The sequence below is a fragment of the Rhinolophus sinicus genome, linkage group LG03 (genome assembly GCF_036562045.2).
Source record: "Rhinolophus sinicus isolate RSC01 linkage group LG03, ASM3656204v1, whole genome shotgun sequence".
Taxonomy (NCBI): Eukaryota; Metazoa; Chordata; class Mammalia; order Chiroptera; family Rhinolophidae; genus Rhinolophus; species Rhinolophus sinicus.
The window spans coordinates 150,304,071-150,320,724 of NC_133753.1; the positions used below are offsets into that span (position 1 = coordinate 150,304,071).

Consider the following 16,654-nt stretch of genomic DNA (forward strand, 5'->3'; position numbering starts at 1 on the left):
TCTGTTTACTGCCCACTACCAAAGCTATCTTACTTTTTTTATGTCCAACTAGCTTTTCCTCATGTTTTGGCCTCCGGTATTGAGGCTCCTGAGGGGGTGGCTGGTGAGCAGGCGTGAATGGTTTCACACAGAGGCAAACTTGGTTTCTGGCTCAGACTGATAGCCTCTTCCCCTCTGTTTTTCCCATCCTCCACCTGCTACCTGTCCCCACCACTCACTAAGGGCCTTACAAATGCCTACTGATGTGGCAGAGAGGACAGGGTGAGAGGCTGGATAGGGCAAAGGAACCATGCAGGAAGGACAACCCCGAGCTGCTGCCCTGCTGACCACAAGGGCCGAGTTTCTCTGACAGGTTGGAGGGCACCGGTGTCTACCTGAAACGAGCAGCCTCCCGGCCTACCATGCTCAGTGTAGTTGCACATGCCCAGAATGTTCTCAGTTTACCCTCCCCCTTGTCAGCCAGGTGACTGCCTCTCAGCTTCAGACCTCAGGGGCTTCAGGAAGCCTGTCCGGACTGGCTTCCACTATGACAGTCACCACCAAAGCCAGGCAGGAAGTTGTGTCTCTCTCCTGGGAGCCAAGACTTTCCCACACACATAATCCTATTGCTAAATTCTCAGTGTCCCTGCCTGTCCCTTGCCCCTGCTGTGAGCTGCTTCATGTCTGTACCCTGAGACACACAGCAGGTACTCCACTCACGTCTACTCAGGGTTTGGCTGTTCAAATGTGGTTTCTCAGGGAGAAAAATACGGTTTTGCAATATCAGAGGCCTTTCTTTAAATAGCTTCGTGTAAATATGTACTAAAGCTAAATGGAAAAATTTTGTTTACTTAGTGGCTTTACCAAATATATCAAATATTTGGGGCACCTACTGTGAGTACAGTACATATGTACAAACTAAACTCAGTATCATGGTAATATATTGATCACATAAAATACCTTTCTAAATGTGAACAGCTTCTCTCAGGGATAATTGAGATCATGTTTTTAGTTGCAGTGTCCTTATTTTTGCCGACTTCCTTTTAAGAAGTCACACTTGGACATGTGCCTTGGGAGAATACAGCAAATATTCTTTGTAGCAGCACCTGAAACATATATTGGCCACATACAGATCAAAACTCTACATGTAATAATAATAATTTGGGGCTAGACAGAGCCACATCTTTAATTCCCTGTGCCTTCCAAAGGTTCTTGTATTAGGGAGTAAAAATTAGTTTTAAAAATAATTTCCTGACGTCTTCTAGACATGTAAAGTGGGTTCCTGCCCCAAGCTGAAAACTGACCCAAAGCAGTGAATGACTAACGGTCCAATGGGTGATGCAGACAAGAAGTGTCACTGTCACCTCGTTGGTGGGCAGAGACATAGGTGGCAGGTTCGGGAAGATTTGCGGGAGTGAGGAGAAGCCGGGTGGAGGACTGAAGGACGAGGAAGTGGCAAAGGGTCCATCCCATTGAAAAACATGCGACAGATCTCAAGTACTGGGCACTTAGGACACATTTAAAACTTGTTTTTGTCACCAAGGATTAGCAACGAACAGAAACCAGCAAGCAATTCTCTGTGCCTTTCTCTCCTCATTCCCTGCCACCAGCCACTGTCTTCTCTCGGTTTTACGGAGAAAACCGTAGATATTGGGCTGTCTTAGTCATCAGGACCCTGTTCTGCCACATGCTAGAGGACAAGTCCCCCAAATCATGAAAGGGCCTATCAGCCCAGCCTCCTGCCAGGAAGGAAAGGATTAGGGGGACAGAACTTGGCAGATGTAAGGAGAGTTAGAGGCCTGGGGCAGTCAATGGCAAGGACACACCCAATAGAGGGCCAGTGTGGGGGTAGGGAACTGGCAGGGGCCATGGCGGCAGTGGGCAGAAACCTGTCTGAGGCGTGGTACCTGGGCTCCCTGCTGTCTAGAGAGTGCGAGTTACCTTTCTGCTGTAGATTGGGAACTAATGAAAGGTGCCCCCAACATTTCCCCAAACAGAAGTGTTCCCTAAAGGTCTGCTTAAACGCCCATCACAATGTCTTCCTTTTCTCAGTAAGTCTGCAGCTGAGTCACTGGCAGACACTAGACTATGTGCACAGCTTGTTGGGCCCTGTATCATCTATGAAAGGGTGTGAGGGGCCTGGATTCAGGGTAAGATTTGGCAGGGGAGGGACGGGCTAGAGCAGCTCTGTCCAATAGAAGTACTGTGTGAGCCACAAGAGCAAACCACATATACAATTTTAAATTTTCTAATAGCTACATTAAAAAGTAAAAAACAAAAACAGGAAAACAAAACCCAGGAGAAATTAACCTTAATATTTTAAACACAATATGTGTAAGATGTTACCATTTCAATATGTAATGAATACGAGACTGAGATTTTTAATGAGACAATTTGCATTTTTTTTCATACTCAGTCTCTGAAATCTAGCCTGTGGTTTCTACTTAGCCCACATCTCAATTTGACAGCTGCATTTCAGTACTGGGGCAGAGGTGGGGGTCCTCCACAAGTCTAGGTCAGGGTCCTCATACCTGGGAGGGCAGAAGTGAAAATCTTTTCTGACTATATTTAACCCAGAACAGATCCTGCTCATAAACAAATGACCTGCGTTTTCACTATCAGAATCTTGACGCCATTCATCTTGTCAGTGGCTTGTAAACTTCAGAGTGAATGAATCATGCGGAGGGCTGATGAAAACAGGTTGTCCAGGTCCACCCCTGGAGTTTCTGATTCTGTAGGTCTGACTTCGCAATTCTAACAAATTCCTGGGGCTGCTGCTGCTCCAGGGACCCACACCTGGAGAACCACTAATCTAGTCTAACATCTGGCCAATGAGTACCTTCCGTAAACAGCCTGTTCTCCTGAGTGCGCAGTCTACTTCTATTTGATTACCTCCTATGGTGGTAACCTTATGATCTGCGAGGGCTATCAACTTTGGTCAATGCTAATTCTTTCCTATATTGAGCCTAATTTGATCCTTTGAAACTTCCTATTGCTTTTGCCTTCAGGGCCTAATTCCGCCTTCCCCATACAAAGCCTTCACAAAACTAAAGACCTGTTTTCTCCCTCTTCTTACTCCCTGATATTCTATACCCTTTGTATTTTGTTTTAGGCACTTCTGACAGGCTTAGTCTTACGCATTATTATTACAGTAAAGCTCAATATTTTCTTAATCTTTACAACAATTTTAAGATTAAATACCATGTTTCCCCGAAAATAAGACCTAGCCAGACAATCAGCTCTAATGCGTCTTTTGGAGCAAAAACTAATATAAGACCCGGTATTATATTATATATTATATCATGTTATATTATATTACATAAGACCTGGTTTTATGTTATATTATATTATATAAGACCCGCTATTATATTATATTATACCTGATCTTATGTTATATTATACAAGAACCGGTATTATATTGCATTACATTATATTATGTTATGTTATATTATATAAAAGGCCTGCTTATAGTAAAATAAGACCGAGTCTTATATTAATTTTTGCTCCAAAAGACGCATTAGAGCTGATTGTCCGTCTAGGTCTTCTTTTTGGGGAAACACAGTAGCTTACTATAAAAAAATGAGAATGAACCCCAAAATTTTATCTCAAAGCAAGATTTCATCGTTACAAACTTGGGCAATTCAGCCCCCATTTCTGCCTGTATTATCCCCAAATAGCGACATATGTCAAAGTGCTTTTAAAGCAGTCACTTCCAAATGCCTATCCCCAGACTGATGTCAGGCTCTGACAATGCTTTTATCAGTCTACAGCGGAAGAGAAGTTTTTCCACCAAGCCAAACTTAAATAGCTATTCTTCATTCAGAGAACATGTTCTTCCTACATTTTTCCATTGTTGAATCAATCTTTCTGTCATGAAATGAGGGTGACAAGGTGGTCAATAGAATTCCAAAGGCAGGGATTCTGTTTGCAAACTCTGGAAACCTCTGTGCAAAATCCAGGTCAGATTGGTCTCCTTCTGCTCTTGATCAGCCATTGTCTTGGAACCTCGAGTAGCCAGAAAACAGACTGCTTCCTCTGAGCCTGGCCATGGGCTTTCTCCTACTCTAACCCCGTGGAACAGAGAATCTTTTCTGGAGCCACTCATTAGGTGGGCCGAGCTTCCTAAATCACAAGAAAACCCCTTCCTCTTACTGGACATGAGACACCTGCACCTCTCTGAGGCTTCCCCATGGCTTGTACGTCATTGTTCCATGAGAAGGGGGACCAAGTGATACACTCCACATTGCCAACTGCAGCCCTACTCTCTCGTCAGCTGGCTTCCCATACTGTGTCCCGGGGCTCCAAGCCCACCACGGGCACATGGGCTTTCAGGAGTACAGTGCTCCCCCATATTCTCATGGGCAAGGCTTGGAGGAGAAAGTGAGAAGGGGGATGCATTGTGATTGGGCTAGGGGTGGGCACCGTAGGTGCGGCAGTGGGAAGGCCCCTCTGCTTTGCCTGGACCAGCTTAGGAGGAGCTGGTGTAAAGTCAGGATCTCAGTAGCCTCCCTTTCCCTGAATGCGTCTGACTCCAGGATCAGATCACTGAAATTCCAGTCTGAGTCACGCATTTGGATTTGGACCTCATGAAAAGGCAACAGCCGCAGGAAAACTAGGTCCTGTCAGCTCTGAACCAGGGTGCAGGGGTTGGCATGAAGGCAAAGGGTGCCCAAAGAAGTGTGTGTACGCATGGAGAGGGAGGGTTCTGGGGGTCTGTGTAGGCGGTTCCTGGCCTAAGAAAGTGGGTAACCCAAGAAAGAAAATTATCTTCTAGAAATGAGGTCAGCAAACTTTTTCTGGAAAGGGCCAGGCAGTAAATATTTTAGGCTTTGCCAGCCGTGTGGTCTCCTCTGTAACTGCAGTTACATAGCCACACCACTACATAACAAAGGAGGGTGGCTGTATTTCAATCAAACTTTACTTACAAAACAGGCCACATTTGGCCTGTAGGTTGTAGATTGTTGCCCTTTGTCCTAGATGACACCTAAAAAAACAGTAGCCAGTCTCTGTGGGCCCTGTGTTTTGTGCTTCTCTGGGGCTTGATTCGCACCTACTCATACTGTGCTCTAGAAATGTATCCTGTTTATCTGTCTGTGGCCTCCATGGCTCCTGGGGCAGAGACTTTGTGTCCCTGGTGGCAACACAGGAACAGGTGTTGAATACACATTTAGGGATAAAGTGTGTGTGTGGTGAAGGGGGAGATGATGTTTACAGCAGACAAACCTCACTGAGTATTTCCAGCCTTTTGGCAAAGAGCTACAGGGTTCGCATAGGAAAAGCGATCTTTGCTGATGACAGGTTCCACCAGAGACAGCAGCCTGGCTTACAATTTCACTCCTTGTTAAAATGCAAACCCATGGACAAATTCTGACGTCAGGGCTAAACCCCAGAAAGCAGCACCACTGGAACCGCCTGTAAACAGGCTGCTCCCACCCTCTGGGGAGCCCTTCCCGTTACAAACCCATCACCATTCACTTCAGACTCCTTCGATGAGGAGGAAAAACACTGCGGCTAGCCAAAGATATAAAATTCTATGTTATTGCAAAATCTAAGTGTCTCTTTAGGCCCATGTAACACTATTACGTGACGTCAATGGCTCAGGGTATCTGAGCTCTGTGCTTCCACTATTCTCAGAACAGCAGTAAAGACGTTTCTATTTAGAGCCTCAGAAAAGAAGAGGTGGTCCCTTGATTCTGCATCTCTAAGTCCTGTGCTAAGGGCTAGCTTGCTTTCCCTGGGAAGCAGGAAGAGTTTACAGGTGACAAGAGGCCAGAACCTAGACATTCGATTCCATTTAAGCTAACCAACAGCCTGAGGGCCTACTATGTGCCAGGCAGCATGGGCACACAAAGACCAGCACAGCCCAGTGACCCCGCTGGAGAGGAGAGAGCAGTTGGGCACGCAAATAGCCATGATATGGTGGGGGTAATACACAGCAAAGAAGGTACTTTGGGGGCTTGAGGAAGAAAAAGGGACTTGATGTTTCTTGGGCTGGACCATGAAAGCCTGGTAGAATTTGGGTACATGGAATTGCAGGGAGACTGGCTACAGGGAGATTGGGGGTCCCATTCATTAAGTGACAAAAAGAAGAAGGAGGAGGAATAAGGCTAGATTGGTGAGGGAAGGTTGTGCTTTTTTGGACATAAACTGTGCTTGGCTCATTTCTGGCACGAGCGTGAATGAGCCCAAGCGGGCCTGCATTTTGCACTACGGCTTCACAGACCATACACGTTGGTTTGTGCTGCTTGGGACAAGTGTTTGTCTCTAAAGAGCCATCAGGATTTCCTCTGCCTCTCCCTCTGCCCGTGTCACCTCCCACATAATCTCATTCTTCCTCCTGGGATGTCTAAACTTGCTGTTGAGAGAATTGTTTTCCTATAAAAGTCAATTCCCTTCCTTTCCCAGAGGTCTCCAAGGACTTGCCTCTCTGTGTGGCTTTATGGTATTAACTGAAAATTTCCTGATTCCTGATAAAATTCTGTGCTGAAGGAGGCATTTTATGTTGAACTAAATCTTATGAACAAGGACATGATTGCTTTGGCTGTTCTAGGATATTTTGCCAAATGAATCTTGAAAAAGAAGACCAAAGCTGGAGGCATTACACTTGCTGATTTCAAAGCTATATTACAAAGCTATAGCTATATTACAAAGCTATAGAATCAAAACAATATAGTAATGGCATAAAACAGACACAGAGATCAATGGAACAGAATAGAGAGCCCAGAAATAAACCATGTATAGGAGGTGTGATCAAACAATATGGGGAATGTTTAAATAAAAAAAAATTATTACACTAAAAGACACATTGCCATTAATCTCCCTCAAGATACTACCGCTCACTTCAGACACACTTATCCCATTGTTCTTGCCACTTTCTGAAGCAGTTCTGGAAGTCCTCTTTCATGAGTGTCTTTAGATGCGCTGTCATGGCTGCCTCATGTCCTGAATTGATTCAAAACATTTATCTTTCACGGTCATTTTGACTTTGGGGAAGAGCCAGAAGTGCACGGTGCCAGATCTGCTGAATAAGGTGGATAAGGACACACCATCATGTTTTTATCTGACTGAAATTGCCGTATCAGAAGTGATGTGTGACACGGAGCCTTTCCATTGTGATAAAAAAGATATGGTGAATGCTGCTGCCAAGTGCCATCCATTGGAAAGGTAGGGATCTTCAATCTATGGGAAGCGGTGCATCGAACCTTATTAACAGTGTGTGACAAGTTTCAATTTGTTCAGTGCACTCAGGCAGGTGTGAGCTATGGTTGAGAGACACTGTGTTGTGACGTGTGCCATAAATCATCCTCCATCATGACAACGCTCTGTGTCACACATTGCTTCTGGTATATGTCAATTTCTGTCAAAAAAACATTACGGTGTGTCTTCATCCACCTTATTCAATGGATCTGGCATGGTGTGACTTCTGGCTCTTCCCCAAAGTCAAAATGACTCAGGACATTAAGGCAGACATGACAGCACAACAAAGACACTCATGAAAGAGGACTTCCAGAACTGCTTCAGAAAGTGGCAAGAACAACGGGATAAATGTGTTCGAAGCGAGGGGGAGTATTTTGAAGGAGATTAATGGCAATGTGTCTTTTACTGTAATAAATTATTTTATTTAAACATTCACTGTATTGTTTGGTCACACCTCATATATGGTCAATTAATTTATGACAAAGGAGCCAAGAATATATAATGGGGAAAAATAGTCTCTTCAGTAAATGATAATGGGAAAACTGGACAGCCATATACAAAAGAACGAAACTAAACCATTATCTTACACCATACATAAAAATCAACTCAAAATGGATTAAGCACTTAAGACCTGAAACCATAAAACTCCTAGAAGAAAACATAGGAAAGAAGCTCCATGACATTGGTCTTGCTGATGATTTTTTGGGTGTGACAGACACCCAAAGCGCAGGCAATGAAAGCAAAAATAAACAAGTGGGACTACATCAAACTAAAAAGCTTCTGCACAGCAGAGGAAACCATCAACAAAATGAAAAAACAACCTACCAAATGGGAAAACATATTTGCAAATCATGTATCTGGTAAGGGGTTAATATCCAAAATATATGAAGAACTTATACAACTCAATAGCAAAAACCAAACAATCCGATTAAACAATGGGCAGAGAATCTGAATAAAGTTGACACCTGAACAACGTAGAGGTTAAGGGTGGCACCACTTGCACAGTAAAAAATTTGAGTATAAATTAACTTAGGCCCCCACATATGCTGATTCCCAATCAGGGATCAAAATTATTAGACATTTTTCCAAGGAAGACATTCAAATGGCCAACAGGTATGCGAAAAGGTGCTCCACATCACTAATCAACAGGGAAAAGAAAATGAAAACCACATGAGGTATCAACTCATACCTCTTAGAATGGCTGCTATCAAAAGACAAGAAATAACGAGTATTGGTGAGGATGTGGAGAACAAGGAACTCTCATGCACTGTTGGTGGCAGTGTAAATTGGTGCAGCCACTATGGAAAACAATATGGAGATTCCTCAAAAAGTTAAAAATAGAACTACCACATGATCCAGAAATTCCACTTCTGGGTATTTATCCAAGGCAATAAAAACACCAACTAGAAAAGATATATCCACCCCTGTACATTGCAGCATTATTTACAATAGCATAGACACGGAAATAACCTAAGTGTCCATGAACGTTAGAATGGATAAAGAAAATGTGGCATGTGTGTATGTGTGTGTGTAGACACACACCTATATGTACACACACAGTAAGTCCTCACTTAACATTGTTGATAGGTTCTGCAACTTTAAGCGAAACAACATACAACAAAACCAATTTTACCACAGTCTAATTGATACAAACAAGGGTTAAGTTCCTACTGTATCTCATCAACATTATAATGAAACAACATTAAACAAAGCAACATTATTTGATGACCTGCTATATAATCAAATATTATTCCGCTGTTAAGAAAAAAGGAAGTCTTGCCATTTGCTACAGCATGGATGGACACTGAAGCCATGACCCTAAGTGAAATGAATCTGACAGAGAAAGACAAATACTATATAACTTATATGTGTAATCTTAAAAAACAAACAAACAAACAAAAAACCACACACATCAAAAAAACCACACTCACAGACACAGAGAACAGACTGGTCATTTCCAGAGGTGGGGTGGGGGGTAGGTGAAATGGGTGAAGGCTATCAAAAGGTACACACTTCCAGTTATCAAATAAATAAGTTGTGGGGATATAATGCAGAGCATCGTGACTATAGTTAACAATACTGTATTGTATATTTCAAAATTGCTAAGAGAATAGATCTACAAAGTTCTCCTCCCAAGAAAAAAATTTGAACCTATGTGTGATGATGAATGTTAACGAGGTGATCATTTTGCAACATATTCAAACATCCACAGACACCTTCAATGGACTGAGACACCAACTATGTGTACACATACAGTAAGTCCTCACTTCACACCGCTCACTGCATGGCTCACTGCACTCAGTCCCACTCCCGCTTCGGAAGCCGCCTTCTCAAGAAGCCCAGGCATCCTTCGGTCCCGTTGTCCCCCAGTTCATTTCTTTGTTTGGTGAGGCTTCACCTTCCTTTTTTTTTTTTTTATAATTTATTTTTTAAATTTATTGGGGTGACAATTGTTAGTAAAATTACATAGATTTCAGGTGTACAATTCTGTATTACATCATCTATAAATCCCATTGTGTGTTCACCACCTGAGGCTTCACCTTCTGATCCCACACTTGACAAGTCTCTGACATGTTCCACTGAAATGGAGTATGACTCAAAGCTCTTCATATCTTTTAGAGACATTGTCCCTTCTTTTAAAATCCTCATCTACGTCAAAAGCCGTATTTTGTATGTTTTCAAAAATAGATAATTGGTAATTATGTTTGTTGAGTGCTTTTAAACCAACAAACTTTAAAGCAGGAAGTGCAAATACACATAATCCAGTATTAAAAGTATAAATCAAAAAGAATACTGATACCAATGTTGCTCTCTATGAGAAAACTCTCTAAAAAGGTTCTTAAATATAGCAACTTATTAAAATTCTGTCACTTCAGAAGACAACGTTCAAATTATTGTTCTACATGATGTAATGATAAAAAAAATCACAGTACTAATTTGGACTGAGTCTTGCTTTTGATACAAATCTGTAGGAGTGAAATGTTCAAATGCATATATACTTTTTGTTTGCTTGAGAAATTAAGATAGAAACACAGAACATTTTTTATTTGGAGGAAGAATTTTATGCTCCCATAAAATATATTAGTTTCGAGTTGCATAGCCACAAGCTAAATCATATCTGATGTGCTTTCCTAAGACAGTAGCACAGGCTGGCAGGGGAATTTTTTTTTATTTGTCAAAGGAGCCTAATTTTGTTATAAACCTTCTTAATTGGCAACAACAATAAGACACGGAGAAAGACAAGCAGAGAACAGTGGTGAGAAGGTAACGCACGGTCAAGCAGACAAAGCAAATGAAGCAAACTGAATACCATACCTGCTTATTATTGTCGGTGGCACAACACAGCTTCTTGAGGGAGACAAAATGCCTAATTTTCCTAATAACATAAATAATCAGGTATTAGTGAGTCAGATGTGAGATGACTCAACAAATTAGCAAATGAAAACATCAACAGAAACTTCTTCAAGCAAAACTCCAGGGTCTATTCTAGGGCAGTTTTAAAATTCAGATAAAACCCAATCTACAGAAAATGCGTTTTCACACGCAGCCCACATGTGCCTTCCGAAACTGGGCTTCGCTTTTAATCACAGCCAGCTCAGAAACACTTTGCTAATGGGTATTTCATTTTTTACCATGTCTTGAAGCTTGGCTCCTCAATATCTTTCAGTGATAGGATGAAATACTACTCCAGACAAAATTGGCTTTAATTCTGCTGATGCTTATAATTTTATAGCTTATATAAAAAGCAAAAGACTCATCTGGACAATGACCAAATTTCATAGCTGCTATTTTTATATTTAACATTCCGTATTATTTTACAGTATGGTCATCATAACGAATGCATTTTTCAGATGGCAGAAAAAAAGCCTTTTACTTTAAGGTCATGGCCAGAATCCCACAACAGCCTGTGGTCCTGCTCATTACCACAAAGGAGACCAGGAAAAGACTATAGGTGCCTCAGCTCTGCACAAAATTCAGCTCAAGGTAGATTTTCTACTGAGAGTGAAACCAGGAATTCCAGAGGCCTATGCTAGATTGTATAGTAATGAGTCTCCTCCCTATTTTTTGTCTCTCTTTGGCTCTGTCTTTCTCTCTTTGGTTCAGTGTTCTCTGGAGGATGCTGAGGAGAGCATAGAAAATTCTGTTTATCCTGTAATGAGCTTCACTGAACAGGAAGAGGTAAAATTTCCCTACTTTTAATAAGAATTTCTTCTGATAGCTCACTGCCTGCAACTGGGTGGGGGGTGGGGGTGGGCATAACACTGTGTCTAGACAAAAGAACGCCTCTCTCTTATCTGTAAAATCTGAAAGATCAGAAAAATTCATTCCGAGACATTACCCAGCAATAGCGTGTCTCCTCTGCCTTGGTTACCTAATAATTCTGGTCACACACACAAAGTGAATCTTAGCGTAAATTTTCTGAGAAGATGGTCTAAGGATGATAACAGCAGGCCAGCCACTGTGGCCTCTGAGCACTAACCACTGATGGGAATGGCCACGCTGAGGCCCCTGAATTCAGGGGAAGGGTCTGGGAGGCGTCTCTCTGGGCTCATAACCCTCAGTCAGGGTCTGCCAGTGCCCCCCCGCCCCCCCCATAGACTGAAGCACAATGGCAGGAAATACAAGACGGTGGTCTCTGCACTGAGGGGGAACAATTTCAAAACTAACCAAAATAAGTAAAATTGGAGGAGAAACCACCTACAGACACTTTGCTGACTTGATGGAATGTCTCATTTTCTGACCACGCAACAATTTGCAAGGAACCTGGGTAGTCATAAGAAGCACAGGCAGGACTCCCCTCTTCCGGCTATTGGCATATAACTGCCACATTTTCCTCTTCCAAAACTTCACACAACAGCGTGCATCCCTTATAAAGCCATACTATGAAGCTGGTGTTGACCTTCAGGGTGGTTTACAAAGGCTCTCAGTGATGTACTGTTTGGCTTCATAAACCTTCCCACAAAACTTAACTGGGAGAAGGAAAAGGGATTACATGTTTGCCTTATCTCTCCACGAATGACTAGGCTGCTCTGGTAATCCAAGATTAAATGGAATCAGATCACCTCTGCTTTCGATCAGAAACACCTTTCTCTCCATAACCATGACGTCCAGGGCGCTCACCCCCTTGTGGAGCAAGCGCCAAGCTGGCCTGGAGAGAGCCAGCCCAGAGCTGATACCTCAAGGAGAAAAGGTCGGCTCCCAGTTGCTTTGTTGTTGTTGTGATGAAGGGGGAAGGCCTAGAAATTGAGCTCCTTCAGAGAGCAGTGGGGAAAATGGAACCACAGACAGTCAGGTGGAGGTGGGCAGTTGGGGTGATGCTTCATAAAGCCCACACTCAGGAGAAGAGAGTGGGAAGGAAAGTAACATGTGGGGGTTGTTGCTGGCTACATGGATGTGTCCTTGGTATATACTATAAAGTACAACCCAACGCTACTTTAGTTGTGGGTCTAATGCTTACGCTGGTATTTCAATATGCACATCCAATGCTCACATGGGCCCTTCAATTAAGAGTTCAAGAATTTGCTCTTACCCTCCTTGGCCAATCACTGGGGTGATCTTCACATGCTGTTGGATGCTGTCCCCGGATTTCCGTCTGGCATAGTAAATCCCCTGCCACTCCTACATGGACAAAGAGAGCTGTTAAAATCCTTCTGTGACAGCTGAGGTCTGCTCCTACAGTGCGTCTTATCAAGTTGAGCAATCAAGTTCCCACATGCTTTTGTTACATTCCACAAAACACCACTTGATTGTTACACCTGCTCACTACATAGGGCTCAAGGTCACAATGCACGAAGACCACAAGACCAATATGTCCATCCCCAGGCTACCCCTTTGAGCTTTCAGGACACTCGACCAGTGTGTGGAGTTCCTGTTTTCAGTCCTATGGGTGTCGTGGCACCAGGTCAAGGAATTCTTCTGAGGTCTCAAAACCTTTTTAACAACCTGACAGCTTGAAATTATCATCCTTAATTTACAGATGGGTAAACTGAGGCTTAGAGATTCTAACTTATTTGCAAAGGGAAGTGTGAAGATTCCTGCTGTCTCTGGACCCTGGGGGACTGGCTGAATGAAGAGCCTGGTGTCCTCAAGGGGGAGCCTGCGGCACCTCCACAGTGGCTGAGAGGGGGTGCTTAAACCAGAACCTGAGCCTTTTCTCTGCAGCCTTTTCCTGCCCTCACCCACACCAGGTGGCTAACTGGTATGCAGACTGGGGTCACCAGATGTGTGGCAGTATTCTTTGGCTATTTTTTAGAGTACTTGACAACTTTCTGTTTCCTTATAAATCTCATTGCCCCAATTTTTAAAATTAACTTTGGCCAACATATATAATCCACACTTATTTTATTCCTGCAAACTGGCCCGCCATTAAATAAATATAATACTTATCTAACTACTTCACATCAGACAAAGCAAGATGAAAGAAAGAAAGAATATGTGAGAACACACTGAATGCTTAAAAGAAAATGCAGAGGAAGTTCCAGGTACAGGAGTCATGCTCCTATGGAGTGCGGGGCGGGGGCGGGGGGGGGGCTCAGGGAAGAGTCCTACTGCAGCAAAGGGGGGGCCACTGACAAGCTGATGTGTCGGGGAGACACGAGCAGTCCATTTCTACTGAACTGTGATGAGTAAAGAGAACAGAAAATGGAAGACTGAAAACTGGGCCTCCGTATAAATATTGATATGAAATACTTCTAGTCCTCCAAACACTGGATAAGCTAAAAACAACAACAACACATAACAGCTCTATGAAGTAGAACTCTGCTCAGAAACAGGAATGATATTCTAGCAACAACAGGTGGGATATATGCACGCCAAGGAGGAAACATAAAAAATCACCAGGTTCTACGTCATGGTAAGTACCAGATTCATTTAATATCCAAAATTCACAATAGAATTAACTCACTTTGCAAACATAAAAGATTTGTCATTTAAGTATTACATAATGGTGTTAAAGAAGCCACTCTGAAAGACCTGACCCAGAAACTCACATCTCACCCACCTTGCCTTTCTTGATGCACGTGTTGATGGTGTCCAGGAGGTCTGCCCGGTTCTTGTCGCTTTTGGGCAGCTCAGCGAGTTCTTTCCCCAGGAGTTCACCCTTGTGGTAGCCCATCATCCTTTCGAAGGCTGGGTTGACATACTATGAACAGGAAGTAAGTAGTTACAGGTCAGTGCAGGGACGCTGCGTGCTCTGGAGGAATGCTTGCTGGGACACGGAGGAACGTGTTGGAATAGCCCATCCACGATGACTCATTTTGAAATCTTTAGCAAAGGTCATTTAAATTTCCCCTTTACATATAACATCCTCTATTCAACTTTTTCCTCCTTGCTCTGGTTTTATAACATTCAGATAGCTGGTAGGTTTTTAAAGGGGCCGAAAGCGTTCCCCCAGAGAAAAACTGCAGTCAGTATAGTTTCCCTTTCAGTGCAGCACCCACCATCCTCAGCCCATTTGCTCCTGTTCATGGAACAGGCTGGGAGGTGATTAATAGTATGTGACAGCTTCCCCGTTTCCCTCTCCCCGAGATACAGGGTTCCTAACCACCAGGTCCTCATTGTAGAATGACGGACTCTGTTCCCTGTGAAAGGCATCATCTCTTAGATTACACGTGGGGAAGGCGAGAAAAAAGGGAGGCCCTTCTCCTCATTACTGAGACCAGCACCCGGCTGCCCACTGTACAAGAGGGAGGCACAAAGCAAACGTGTTCCATGAAGAGAATTGATGGTTCAAGTTTGGATACTGGTGGGGGAAATGTGGGATTTGTGCCTGGTCTGTACCAGAAACATATCTGGTTTCTCTGCGGTCCAGGTGGGCCAGCAATCGGTAGCAATATGAGGAAGATTTCAGATCCATTTCAAGGAGCAGCCAGGAAAAACAAATTCTATAAATATGGACAAACAGGTAGGAAGGTTTTGGAGTGGGAAAGCCATGGCTACATATTTTGGTTCCAATACTGATTAGCGGGCCTTTCCTTGGGTAAGTTCCTTGACCTTGATGGGCCTCAGCCTCCCCATCTGTACCACAGGGCACTTATGTCTCTTTCATGGGCTTGCTGAATGGAAATGAGATAACCTTGTGAGTGTGTAGATGACAGGGCTGAGGGATACTGACGTTAAGGGTCCCGTATGAGAGCAGGGTGTGTCTGTGTGTGCAGTGTGGGGTGCTGCAGGAGAGCAAAGGTGGGGCTCTGCCTGTCATGGGCCACTATGTTGAGCACTGCTGGTCTCTACTGATGATACAAGTACCCCTCACATTCGGTGTCACTATGCAAACCAACTGTAGGCGGGCCAGTACTCGTCTGTGCAAAGTCTACATTTCAGAGCATTTTTTTTAAGTATCAATGCCTTTCTTTCCAAAAATTATAATAAGAAGACTATTTCAACAAAGTTTTGTCTACTATGAACATTTCCTTAGAAAGATGCCTTTAGTATTATATATAAGAGTGCTTTATAATTAGAACGCCAGCTATCGGCAAACTCTTATTGAATAGCTAATTTTTAGCTTATAAGATTATCAGTTTTCTTTGCATGCTTTGATATTCCTTTCTCCAAAGAAAACATGCTGAAATTTGAGAATTATGGGGAAAGTACTTGAAAAAGAGTGGCTCAAACTTGAAAGGTTCTATTTTGACATCTAAAAATAAAAATTGTCTCTGTACCTGAATCACATGGTCATCGCTTGTTATTTCTATGGCTTCATGACAGTGGTCTAATGCTGTAAACACTGAATTACAGGCCCTGAAAGTTGCAAAAGATTGATGTTAGTTCTGCTATAAAACCACAAGTGTTTCATCTGTTAATTTATCAAAGTAAACAGTTCCTCAGTCATTAAAACCATGTACCTTCTGATATTGTTTTGAGAAAAGAAAAAAAACACCTAGCTTTTCCAACTAAATGAATAAACAGCATATATTTCCATACATATGATACAAAGACAAGAACTGTAACCAACAAAATCTTCATGGATCATGATAAGAACTACATACGCATGTACTGAATGAAACCTTAATATGGACACAAAGGAACAAAGGTGCCGGGACAGTCTTCTAGGTCCCCTGTGTTCTAGGCCAGTGATGTCATTCTGTTCCATGCACACTGTGGTCATGGAGAAGTCAAGTCCCTATCAATTAAGAAAACCTACTTAAGCCCATCGGATCTAAGGTATTCTAGCCTTTTGCAATACACAGAAACTTTTTCCCCCTTTCTCTCATGATCGCCGATAAACAAGTCTTTATAGTACTTTGCTTTTAACCACACCCACTGGCATGATGAAAGACAAATACGGCAGGCAGGAATCCCCCCCCCCCCCCCCCCGTCTAGATAACTGTACAGCTGAGCAGGTGGGCACTTTTCTTGGGACCTTCGCTGTATATCTGGAATATTTGAAATCATTTCAGTTTCTCAGTCTCTTGGATAGAATTGTAACTGTCTTCCAAATCTATAGAACTCCAGATACGGTATGTAATTTACTATCTAA

At 42.9% G+C, this 16,654-nt stretch overlaps 1 protein-coding gene across 5 annotated transcripts in view; it reads right to left on the bottom strand.

The window, feature by feature from the left end:
- PDE8B (phosphodiesterase 8B) overlaps nt 1–16,654 on the bottom strand; it is a 228,567-nt gene that overhangs the window by 55,513 nt on the left and 156,400 nt on the right. For all 5 annotated transcript variants that reach the window (XM_019728158.2, XM_019728159.2, XM_019728157.2 and 2 more), the window contains exons 7-10: nt 15,837–15,915; nt 14,177–14,317; nt 12,707–12,795; nt 10,492–10,552 (exon numbers count right to left, since the gene is read on the bottom strand). In XM_019728158.2, the coding sequence (XP_019583717.1) occupies nt 10,492–10,552; nt 12,707–12,795; nt 14,177–14,317; nt 15,837–15,915 (370 nt within the window). The remainder of the gene's footprint in view (nt 1–10,491; nt 10,553–12,706; nt 12,796–14,176; nt 14,318–15,836; nt 15,916–16,654) is intronic.